This window comes from Ornithorhynchus anatinus, chromosome 9, assembly GCF_004115215.2.
Source record: "Ornithorhynchus anatinus isolate Pmale09 chromosome 9, mOrnAna1.pri.v4, whole genome shotgun sequence".
NCBI classification, from domain to species: Eukaryota; Metazoa; Chordata; class Mammalia; order Monotremata; family Ornithorhynchidae; genus Ornithorhynchus; species Ornithorhynchus anatinus.
Window position 1 is genome coordinate 46,960,470 of NC_041736.1, and position 12,954 is coordinate 46,973,423.

Genomic DNA, 12,954 nt, shown 5'->3' on the forward strand with positions numbered 1-12,954 from the left:
TTTTTTTTTTTCCTCCTCTGTACCGGAGTAGAGCTCCTTAGCAAAATGTGCCATCATGACACTCTGGTCTTCAGCTGGTAATTTTCAAAATCTTGTACTGAATTTGAGCGCTACAATTCCTGTTGACGCTGTATGGCTAATGACCATATTCTGTTGGTCAAGCTAGTTGAACTGAATTTTGTAAATAATATGCTATGTGAATCAATCACTCCAACCCAGGTTGTATGAGAAAGTCCATTTCTCCTCATACAGCCACCTTTCATCCAGCACACATTTGTGCTGAGGAACCCAAGGATAAAGAGGAACAGGGCATGTCTTTTCATGATTAATCCTTTTAAAATGGAAAGGTGGACTAACAGAGAGCTCCTAGGCCTGGGAGTCAGAGATCTTGGGTCTTGAACTTGGTCCTGCCATTTGCCTGCAGTGTGAGCTTGGGCAAGTCACATTAACTTCTCTGTGCCTCAGTTTCCTCATCTGTAAAACTGAGATTCAATTTAGACTGGGACAAGACCTGCATCTGATCTGTCAATGTTATCAATGAATGGTATATATTGGGGCTTCCTCTGTGCAGAGCACTGTACTAAACGCTTGGGAGAGTATTGTATCTACCCCAGTGCTTAGTTGAGTATTTGCACTTAGTAAGCTCTTAGCAAATACCACAGTTATTATTCACTTTTGCTGCCTTAAATATGAACAGTGATGAATTCTCTGGGACCAGCCTCCCACTCTGAACGACTCATATAAGCTATAATTCTTACTGACAAAGCTCACTCCTTAACACAGTAACTTCAGAAGAACTTATCACAGTGCTTGACATACTGTAATTGCTTAATCAAATACCATTGTTATACACGGGTATTCAGTTGTACATTCAATTACTTTGATCAGGCAGGGAACAAGTCACTTCTCTATTTGGTCGTTCTCAAACTCTTAATAGCTAGCAGAGCACCCAGTGGGTGCTCAATAAATTCTAGGACTACTATTATCTTGGCTAAATAGCATACGGTCTCTATTACAATGGACGGAATTCGAGAAGGTTGTGGAAAATGAAAGAGTCTTGCAAGACTTATGGCTAAAACTTGAAATCAGTATTCAGTTGCACTATAATTCGCAGTACAAAGTACAGCAGGAAAGCTAAGAGAGTTCTGGGGTGGGGAGGGAGATATACAGCAATAAGCTGAGGCAACTGGGCTCTGGTGTGGGAGTGGATCACCATGGAAATGTAAGCTTTCCTCCCAAAGTCTGTGAAAACTGTAGGAATTCTGGAGAGCTCACAGCTGGAAGCTCCCATCAGAGCCCTAGGGAGGCCGAGGTGACTTAATAACTAAGGTGACTTAATAACTAAGGCTGTAGACCTGGAGCCGTGGAGAGCCTCAGGTCTTCCACCTCCAAGAACTGTTCATTTACTTATCTTAATGATATTTCTTGGTTTTGTGGCCTCATTTGCTTGTTTTCTGTGATTCATGATTATGCTTGCATCTGCCTTATCTGTCATCTACCCCAGTGAGCAAGCAGCACACTGGTAGCAAGTAGTAAGGGTTTAATACTCCAAAAATCCACATTAGCTAAAATTAGTTTCTAGTAAACGATTAATTTTTAGTAGTTGCTATTGGTTCCCTTATTCTTCCATCATGTTCTATCCAAACAGAACTCTACAAAGATCTGTTCCGGTAGGAATGCTTGGTTATTTGGACACAGATTTATGCTTCTTTAGAGAACTAGAAACTAATTTTTGAACCTCTAAGACTACCTGAATTCTTTCCAGACCGGCTTTAGATTTTTGTTAATGAAAGAGAAAGTTGTGCTGACTGCTTTCAACACAGTGCATTAAAATCACTAAATTTATTCTATTTTAATGTCACTGTTAATTAGTTTGCTCAAAACTCCTAAGGGGGTCCAATCGTTCTCTTTGGGAGTGATTTGTCAGTTCCAAAATTAGCAGTTTTAACTGATCAGGTTTTAACCATAGATGCCAAATGTTAACACCACACTGTACCTTTGCATGTTTCTTCTTTAAAGAATTTAGCTCCTTCTGTTGTTTCTTTAAGTGCTTCAAGTAAGCCTTAAAAAAAGAAGATATTTTTCTTCAATTCAGCGTAATGCCTTAAAATAAAGATAAATTCAGAGTTGCATGCATATGCCTTATAAAACTATCCCACTTTACCTTCATTTGCTTTAAATCTTCTATCTTCACTTGAGGAATAAGTTCTATTCCTAGAAAGCATTAGCACAAATCACTTTGAAATCAAGACAACAATCCCAAACTGGGACTCACTCATTTGCAAGTTTTAGATTCTGATCTTTACCATTATTTTAATATGAAATAAAAATAAACTCCAAACAATATTTGGTTTCCCATTAAAAAGCAAATACTTTTTAAGTATTTTTTAAGCAAGTACTGAGAAGCAGCGTGGCTCGTGGAAAGAGCACGGGCTTGGGAGTCAGAGGTCATGGGTTTGAATCCCGGCTCTGCCACTTGTCAGCTGTGTGACTGTGGGCAAGTCACTTTACTTCTCTGTCCCTCAGTTCCCTCATCTGTAAAATGGGGATTAATTGTGAGCCTCACGTGGGACAACCTGATTATTCTGTCTCTCCCTCAGCGCTTAGAACAGTGCTCTGCACATAGTAAGCGCTTAACAAATACCAACAATATTATTACTTAGATAAATATTAGAAATGGGCTATTTTGCATTTGGCATTCTAAGCACTTGGATACTTGCTCACACAAAGAGGAAGAAAGCATTTCAGACTTCCAAAACTCTGTCCTCACCCTAGTTGCCCCTTTAAGACCAAAAGTGGAGAAGTTTAGCTTTCATTCCCTACCAAATTTGTTTCTACATTTTAGCAGTTCATTCTCAAACACGGTGATGTTTTTAGAGTCCAGCGATTCATCATGATATCAGCCAGGTGAACAGGTGTTTCTCAACTGGTTTTCGATTATTCAATCATTCTATTTTAATGTAGAGACTTTCACTTTTAACGAACACTTTTTATTGAATTGTACTGAATACCCTTCAGGAACTAAATGAATCGAAAGATCAAAGAAACATCCACGGCACACTCTAGAGAATTCCAGGTGGAAATTATTGCAAGGCTGGTTTTTCGAGTGTGGTCATCACTGCCTTCTAAAACCCTAAAAAAATTTCTGCCTGAGGGGTGAGACCCTGGTGTTTCGGCTCAACAAATGCACCTGTGTCCCTGGCCTTCCAACACCTGAAGTCACATGAGTGAAAATGCATCCACTAAACTGCTATGCCTATAGAGTTATTTTGCTGGGTTTTTTGGTCCTAGAACATTTACATAACTTTTCTACCCCTACATGCTAATGTAAATCTGGAAATATTTCCTTCGGTAATCAAAAGGTCAGCATTCATCCACTAATGCTCAACTCAATGTTGGGGACAGGAATGTAAAGCCAGCTGGGGGTCAACTATCCCAGCCCTCTGCCCAGGAAGCTCTCTCACCTACCAGCGAAAGGGAGTTTAAGACCTCTACCACCAAGAAAGGCAACAAAGGGGAGGGCAGGAGCATTTCCTGCCCTTCTACCAGAGTTTCCTCGCTCTCCACTGTGCTGTTGTCCTTTGTGGAAGCAACTTCCCACGGTCCTGCTCCCTGAGTTGGGGACCAAGTTAGTAGATAGAACATGGGCCTGGGAGTTAGACAGTCATGGGTTTTAAAACTGGCTTTGCCACTTGTCTGCTGTATGACCCTGGGCAAGTCACTTCACTACTCTGAGCCTCAGTTACCTCATCTGTAAAATGGGGATTGAGACTGTGAGCCCTACATGGGACAGGGACTGTGTCCAACCCGACTTGCTTGTACAATGGCTGGCACATCGTGAGCACTTAAATACCATTATTCTTCTTCTTCTTCTTCTTACGTGGAATCCTACCAGAAACAGTGAGGCAGAGAGGAGTTAGTACTGCTGCATTTTTGGCCACTATGATGACCCTCTAATAAGGCCTGGGCTTCAGGGGCCCTGCACTTCCTGAGATCAACTACTGAGCAGGACAATAGTGAGGGAGAATGGAGCAATGGAATTAATCTATCAGTGGTGTTTACTAAAGATTTCCTTGGCATAATTTGCAAGGCTTAATGGATAGAGCACGGGCCTGGGAGTCAGAAGTACTTGGGTTCTAATCCCAGCTTCATCACTTGTCTGCTGTGTGACCTTAGGCAAGTCACTTCACTTCTTCTTTGCCTGCGTTATCTCATCTGAAAAATGGGGATTAAGACTGTGAATCCCATGTAAGACGGGGACTGTATCCAGCCTGACTAGCTTTTATCTAACCCACTGCTTAGAACAGTATTTGACACACAGTAAGTGCTTAACAAATACCATCATTATTAGCTTATATCTATTTATCATTCAACAGTATTCCACCCGTTACCTCAAATATTCAAGATCCTTCAGTCAAGAAAAAGTAGTTAAATAAATAGCACAAAAAACCAGGAGGTGATTCATGAATACGGAGGTGGCGGAGAGGAGTGTCATGACCATAGTGGTGATGAGGATTAATCAGGGAATACCTCACGGGAAAGGTAGAAGGCCTTTGAAGATATTAATGTAGTAATAAGGTGGGGAAAAATATTTTGTAAATACTCTATGCTGAAACTTGATACACAGCAATAACCAGTGCTTTCCCAGAGGCCACTCCAGGGAACTTGGAACTGTCCTAACAAGGGAGAGAAAGTGAAACTAGGAAGGTGGGGACAGGCAAGACCAAACCTACTAGCCTTAGCAGGAGACAGTGCCTGGCAAACACTGGATTGGTGTCTCACCCCTGCAGGGAAATTAAATTTGAAAACTTTCCCAGAACCGTGAAATTGCATCCAACGTAACTGATGTGCAAAAAAGCAAGTCAATAAAATGCAGCCGCATCAATATCGGTGCCATTAAAAACACCCAGAAATTAAACAGTTTTTGTTAGCAAGTGGAGAAATCCAGCTGAGAACATGTTATTTTCAAGTTGTTAGAGGAACTGAAAAAAATATAGATCAAAACCAATTCTTCGGAAAGGTGACACGGGCTATTCTGAAAATGACCAATGAAAGTTACCAGAAATAAGAAGCAAACAAAATATTGGCGTTCCTTTACCTTTCTTTGCCTCCAATCCGGTTCCCAAGCCTGAAGTGCTACTCGGTCGAAGTTCTGAGCTACTCTGAGGAGTCACATTGGCTTTGGCATTGTTGGCCTTTCCTTTTTTATCGTTCTTGGAGGTGTCATTTGGCACGTCAGCTATATCGCTCTGGAACAAACATGAAGATTCTACTAAAAGTGTTACTGCTTTGCATATAAAGATCTTTATCAGTATTGACAGGAGGGATCCTTAGGTTTTTGTTTTTTTACTGACTTCTTCCCTGGCTATGCAGGAGGACAGTCTTCACCATCTGAGCTACTCTGAGCTGAGCTTACCCTGTTGAGAAGGGAGAGGAGCTAGCAGCCAGAAGTCTGTGTTCTCATAGCTCCAAGGCCAGCAGGAGAGAGAATTATGCCACCTAACCTGTGGTTATTCTTCCTCTTCCTGGGGGGTACAAGCGAGGGCACCACTGAGGGGGAGAATCACCACTTTATACCCTAACAGCCGGCCCCTGGCCAGCACCTTTGGGTAGTTCTCTCTCTGCCCTGCTCTACTCTCTAGATGTGAGACGTAATTCATACATCTCCCCTTCTTCCCCATTTCTCCATTCCCCATTTCCTCTTCAAATTCACTCAAGAGGATTATAGGATTGATTTAATACTCTTAAAGTGGGGCGGATATAGAAGGTGGCATAGGGTACCTGGGCTCACGACGAAAGGGGAAATGGATTTTAGAGATTCAGTGGATTTTTGAAAGTCTAATCAAGTTTTTATTTCCCCCGAGTTAGTATGCACTTCTTATTTATGTTGGTGAAATTTTCTATAAGAATATATTCCTCTTTGGAATACAATTTAAGTTACTGATACAGAGTTCATAAAAATGAAACCCATCGACAAATCCACAAATATATTAAATCTCTGCATATGAATTGTTTGAAACCGATGGAATTATCCAGGATAATATTTAGAGGTCTGGGTTAGTAATTTATAGAAAATGCCTCTACTGCCATAATTATCTAGGTATTTCAGGCAAAGCATCTCTTTTAGCCACAATTATTTGAATAGTTGCCGGAACAATGAAGCTAAATGCCAGAAATAACCTTTTATTCGGCTCTGGGCTGTGAAGACATCAATTCTTCATTTCTTCCAAAAGTCCTGAAATTCTGGCCAGATAATTCCTGGCACACATGGAACACTGGGACCCTCCTATTCCATTTTTTAGGTGACTTTCTGTTCACTCTAAGTGGACTGAAACAGGAAATTCTGCATTACTGTGTAATTCATTCTTACTTACAGTTTCAATCCCCATTGCTCTCATTTGGTCAGCCCTTTTTTCCATTACAGATAGAAACTTCTTTGGATCCGACAGAGCATCCACAATATCTGAAAGAAATTCAGGACGCAGTCACTAAAATGATCGGTTGATTGACGTATGGTTTTGGTGTATTCCAAATCCTCTTTTCTGTTCCTGGCTTTGAACAGAGAAAGCTAAATGCACTCCCAAGTGCTGAAAGATGTTTATTTATGAAATGAGGAAGAGAAAATGGATCACCAATTCAGACTTACAAAAAGCTGTGCTCTTCCTCACTCCTTTTAGGGGCTGGATTTTAGCCAGGTTTACCCCCTGCAATCCTTGCAGCGGCTACTGCAACCAGCCATGGAGAGTGAGCGATTCAACCACTCAGAGATGAGGTTAGGATCACGACGAAAGGAGAAATGGATTTTAGAGATTCAGTGGATTTTTGAAAGTCTAATCAAGTTTTTATTTCCCCCGAGTTAGTATGCACTTCTTATTCATGTTGGTGAAACTTTCTATAAGAATATATTCCTCTTTGGAATACAATTTAAGTTGTATCTATTTTACAGATGAGGTAACTGATGCACAGAGAAATGAAGTGACTTGTTCAAGGCCACACAGCAGACAAGTGGCAGAGTGGGATAATAATAATAATGACAATGGCGACCATGGCATTTGTTAAGCTCTCACTATATGCCAAGCATTGTTTCTAAGCGCTGGGGTAGATACAAGGTAACCAGGTTGTCCCATGAGGGGCTCACAGTGTTAATCCCCATGTTACAGATGAGGTAACTGAGGCACAGAGAAGTGAAGTGGCTTGTCCAAGGTCACACAGCAGACAAGTGGCGGAGCCGGGATTAGAACCCATGTCCTCTGATTCCCAAGCCCGTATTCTTGGCACTAAGCCATGCTGCGATAAGGAGAGGGTATCTGGCAGAGGTTGGAGCAGGAGTCATGGGATGCAGACAGCTCTTCTCAAAGGCCTCAGTAACCTCACCTGTAAAATGAGGAATAAACCTCCCCCTAATTTAGACTGTGAGCCCCATGTGGGACAGGAACTATGTCCAATTTTATAAACTTGAAACTACTCCAGTGCTTAGAACAGTGCTTGACACACAATGAGCACTTACAAATATCAGTTAAAAAAAAAAGAAAGAACATCAGCCCTCATCAACTGCACAGGGGCCTGAATATCTTCTGGGAGACCGGTAAAAGTATGAAGCCTAGCATCAATTCTTCAGATCAGGCTCATAATTTACAGTAATTGGGTGTTCAACCTTCCACTTGGCCACCATGGCCATGAGGTCTACCAGAGACTTCACAACTAACATTTTGAGCCGTTTCATCAGTGTCCCTTCTGTGAAAATGTATTATCGAATGACAGGACAGCAGATGGTGATGATGAGGAGGAATATTAGTGAGATATCTGAGATGACTGGTTGACAGAAGGATACCGAAAAAGCTTCCGGGGCTTAAGCAAAAGTATGGGAACATTTTTGCAGAGGTGGGAGGAGGTCTGTTCATCAAGGAGGATGGAAATGCATTTTAAAGACACAACGAAGCATATCCTTGAAAAGCATGTTACTGGGCTAGCGGGATAACACAGCCAGCAGCGGTTCATTTAGAGTGGTAGCTTTAGGAGGATTATGATGGCAAGAGACAGAATTAAAAACAGGACCAGGGCTGCATATGCAACAGTACAGTTAAAGGACAGTTTCTGGGTGCACAGTATGGAAGGGGTTGTCCTTTTTTTCAGCTACAGCTACCCCATGTTGATAAAAATCGTAATGTCAATAGCTGCATCTTTGATCCTGAAAGAACCTCTCCCTTCTAATTTAGAAATAGGTTGGATCTGTTTGACTGAGGGATAGAAACCACTGGAAAATATGTTTTCCTTTTTCAGCTGCATTACCCCATCAACAAATTTCCAAGGAAACATAATTTGGGACATTTACAGGAATTCTGAAAGAAACTATTTGTTTCCAAGTGGAATGACAGGCTTAACTTGCAGAGGAGATGTCAATTAGGCATTAGGAAAATACCCTGGCAAATAGCTACAAAGAGAGATCGTGAACCTTTTTCTGGGGTGATATTTAAGTAAAGGACACAATCGCCACTCTGAGCACCGAAATTTATACATTTCCTCTTGGAAGCAGGGGAAAGGAGATGGCTTCTAGAGATTCCCTTCAGCTTCTTTGAAAAGCTCTTAAATCTTGAGAAGATGGATTAGAAAAGCAAGTAGATGAGTCAAGGTTTAGATGCCAATATACTTAAATTCTATTTAAAGAAGAATGGGGTGATAATTACTAATGGAAACATCATTATCCTCTGTTGATGAGAAATGCTTGGAAAAATACATTAAATTATAATAATAATGCTTCATGCATGTTGAAAGCATCATTTCAAATCCTTTCTTGATTTAACTTACAACTCAACAACAATAAAACAGTACAAAAGGTCACACATCAAATAAAACAGGCAGTGGGAGTGGGAAAATACTAATGGCTCACTGCTAGTTCCCTACAGCAGGCTATTTCAAATTTCTTCCAACCTAGTTATGTTTTTCATTAGTGATAATGCTGATAGGAGTATATGCTATCTGAAATGTCTTTTGCAGTCTACAGAGCATCTAAAATGACATGGTAATCCAGTGGACAAATTGGCACCAAATACTGCAGGGCTTGCAACTTGTCAACCGATTGATAAATTCTATTTGGAAAAACAATAAAAACAATCTTTCACCTTTTGATCACCAAGTATTGGTGATTTAAAAAAAAAAACAACTGCACCTTCCCTCACCCCCAAAGCAATTTTAATTGGGTCGTTCTCTTTTAACTTCTTACTTTTTCTTAGAAGGCCTCATTTGATTCCTACTGCGACTGTGAGCCCCATGGAGGACAGGGATTGTGTCCTATCCAATTAACTTGTATCTACATCAACTCTTAGAACAGTGTTTGACACATAGTAAATGATTATCCAATACCATTAAAAAGAAAAGGAGTGGGAAAGAGACTAATGAATTCTGAGAACATTGCCAAATTACACAACTTGAGTTGAATCCACAGGAAGCTATAGCCAGTTCTCTGATACTGCGGTGATTACGTCCAGGGTGAATCACTGCCTTATAGAAAGCTCACGTGATGACACTCACCACCATGGTCACTAAATTCTCAACTGTTTCTTCCAATCTTGTATCATGTCTCACCCAGATGGTAGCAGATTGTTAGAAAAACATTCCCAACAGTATTCTATCCAAAACATAGCAAAAACATGTTTGGAAAGAACTAATATTCATTATGAAGAAAAGTAGACCCTGGAAACATATTGAGTGCCAAGCCAATGACCTTGATAGACCACAGGGATTCCCTGTCACTCCAAGGATTTGAATTATTCCTTAAGATTCCAAAATTCTATTCCTGTGGCTATGGAAGCCACAAAGCTGACCTAAGCATCCTTCATTTTTCAATAAATGTAGAAAAATATAACCAGGAGTGGCTCCTGGGCTCCAAAACCCGGGGTGTAATTGGAATTTACTATATCGAAAATTACAGCTTCAAAGCAACTGTTGGCTATTAGATCAGTATTCTCTAGGAGAAGCTTCCCTCTGATCATTCATGCAAAAAGAACATTCATTATCCTGGTCATAAGGAAGTAAAACAAGGACAGCGCCCATCCACCAGAGAATAATACTGGGAGACAGATGATTGGCTCTCCCCTCAGCAGAAAGCGAAGGCAGAGGTTCCCCTTTCAGCTACGTTTTCTCTGGTGCTCTTACTGGAATTTTTTTTTACCCTGGCTTTCAGAAAACCCGATAATTAAATATTCATTTTACCTCCAAAACCATCAGGCACGTATGTTTTAAGCACGATATTGCAGAAAACAGTTGGCAATGATAATGGTTTGTTGCCTTCATTCCGAAGGGAAATGTGCCTGTAGCCTGCCTGAAGACCATCAAGAGGGAGAATTCTTTGACCAATTAGCCTGTTGTTGTCATCGTAAACTGCTATTCTCAGCACAGCAAGATCAGGGAGAATAACCTGGAAGCAAAATGAAACAAAAACCCCAAAAGAAATGATTACTAACCTGTATTATTTAGCAAATTACCAAATGCCAGTTCCATAATTAAGACGCCAACACGGCCTTGGTATATGGGATGTCAATTCCAAACGACTGAATGATTGATGATACAGGTTCTTTCAAAAGGTGTCTGGTTCTGGTTGTATTTAAGGGCTTGAAAAGGTTGCTTGAGATAGTAAAGAACTTCAAAGCAAGAAAGCAGGGCCCATGAAACAATGATATTTTTGATTTCTTGGAATTCTTTACGTTGGCTGAAGTCATCAAAGTAAAGCCTTATGCTGTAACATGGTGTAAATGGAAGAGGACTGACTAGAGATAAACAGCAACACATCTAACGCCGAGACACCGACGTGTACCCTCCCCGAACAGGCTGACTTGACACAATATCCGAGTTAAAACGGCAGAAGCTGTATTTCCATACCAAAGAGTGAGACACTAAAACAAAAATCCACAAATTTGACTTGTTAGTTGTAAGCGAGAAGCTTCCCCTGGACAGAAGAGGAACTGACTCACCATATGTCACCTGGGACAAGTTAGATAGTTTGGTTAATGAGAGAAACAGTGACGGAGTGACCTGAGAATAGCCAGACCGCTTGGGGAGAAGGATTCTCCTGCCACTTCTTTCAATAGAGCAAGAGGTGACAAACTACCCTTTGCGTCCCAATTCCTGTGAAATAGGATTTCCGCCTCTATTCTACCTCACAGGGTCACTGCAAAGAAGAACACACGATTTTTAAGTATGAAGTGTAAATCATAGGGCAAACAACAAATGAAGAAAAAGCTTTCCTCTATGCCAGGCACAGAACTCTTGTCGGAAAGTGGGACAAGCTTAAAGTCCTGAGTTTCTTTCAACGCGAGTCACAGCATGCTGCCAAGTTCTCATCTTTACTGGGAGGTGTTATTGTGTCTACATTACTGCCTGTTTTACACCTGTTGTGGCTACAGCCTCATTTTCAATCCAACAAAAGAAGGATTGATAACTAAATTTAATTGCAATTAAACCTATTCATGTGTCAAATGCTAGGCGGGGCTCTCAGACCCGAAAACAGGTCCTTGGGACTTGCAAGGAGGCCTGCGTGACTGACAGGTATATCCAGAGGAGCTGGCGGCTTCATCCTTCTTTCCTGCTGCCCACCTGATGGACCTTTGGATGACCCTTTGGTGTCTTAGGATGTCAGTGAGGTCAAGGGGACAACAATGGTGAGAGGTGCATAAAAAAAACCTGAAATACTATCTGCCAGTCAGGACAACAAATTGTGATGTCAGGGTTTTAAGGACTCAGAGGTAGAATTAGTGACAGGTGACTCCCCAGTTGAGAGCCGTGCCTATAGTTCAAAGTCTGACAGAGTTAAGTTGGTTCTGGACTTTAGGTTTTTACGGTGTAAATGGAAATTCCTACGTGAAAATGGGAACAATGCCATTTTCTGGTGTAAACTCTAGGGAGAGAGAAAGAGAGAGCACATGCACATTTTAGTGAGAGAAAGGGGCGGGGTAGTTTAGTGGGAGAACCTTCTTAAAAACAATTGCCCATTGCTCTAAACTAATAAGCAGGAGAGGCGAAACAGTTGTAGCACAGGTCATCATTAAACAGTACCACGGAGGAGGAGAAACTATACTCGTGAGGGTTCCCAACTCATATTAACCTGGCTTACTTGAATCTGCCTACCCTGCAACCATTTACCCAACCATTAGGTGGTGCTGAACTGCTAAGGTGAGTCTGAGTCCAGGATGTGAATTATTCTAGCTTAAACCACATAGGTACTATACTGTTTGGATGAGAGAAGGATGTTATTTGCATCATACAGCATACGGGATACACACAAAACGCACGACCACCAGGAAGAACCTGTCACTTAAGAAGAAGCAAGGAGTCATTTTCATTGGGACAACAGAACAGGTAGAAGAAAAACGGACATTCTTGAAGACAGCACTGTTAACGCACAAGTTTTCAATGAAACTTCAATTGACAGAAAAAAAACAAATCAAAGGAAAAAGAAGACTGAGAAAAAACCGAACATCGGCGATGATGACTGTGATCCCTTTTCGGATCCAGTATACAAGCGTCGGGGAGAGTGGGGAAGGAAAAGAAGGTACATGATGCACACAGTCTACAGGTGGAGGCGGCTGTCACACTATCTGGAGCGACAGCACCGTACCAACTGATCCACGTAATGACATTGACCTTAGCTTTGGATGTAGCATCTCACCTGCCCTCTTGGCTGAAGGAACAGTGCAAGATACCAGCCACTGCCAGGGCAGGGAAGAAGAAATCTCCAGGGAATGTTGATGTCCACCAGCTGGGACTCATTCTGAGCAGACTGCATACCTGGAGCACAGGCATTGCCACGAAGGAGGTGGGCTCCTCCAAGAGGGAGGAGAAAGACAAAAGGAGGGAAGAGCCAAACAGAAAAAGAAATCATATCACAGCTACAGAAGTTATTCTCATTAGAAGAAAAAGAAAAAAAAAACTTGGTGAATGATTCAACTCAGCCAGAGCACC

General features: G+C 41.4%; 1 protein-coding gene across 5 annotated transcripts in view; it reads right to left on the bottom strand.

The window, feature by feature from the left end:
- The window catches only part of PLCB4 (phospholipase C beta 4), a 272,520-nt gene that overhangs the window by 27,061 nt on the left and 232,505 nt on the right, over positions 1-12,954 (bottom strand). For all 5 annotated transcript variants that reach the window (XM_029072432.1, XM_029072431.1, XM_029072428.1 and 2 more), the window contains 5 exons: positions 10,210-10,414; positions 6,375-6,463; positions 5,099-5,249; positions 2,165-2,214; positions 1,997-2,062 (listed from right to left, as the gene is read on the bottom strand). In XM_029072432.1, the coding sequence (XP_028928265.1) occupies positions 1,997-2,062; positions 2,165-2,214; positions 5,099-5,249; positions 6,375-6,463; positions 10,210-10,414 (561 nt within the window). The remainder of the gene's footprint in view (positions 1-1,996; positions 2,063-2,164; positions 2,215-5,098; positions 5,250-6,374; positions 6,464-10,209; positions 10,415-12,954) is intronic.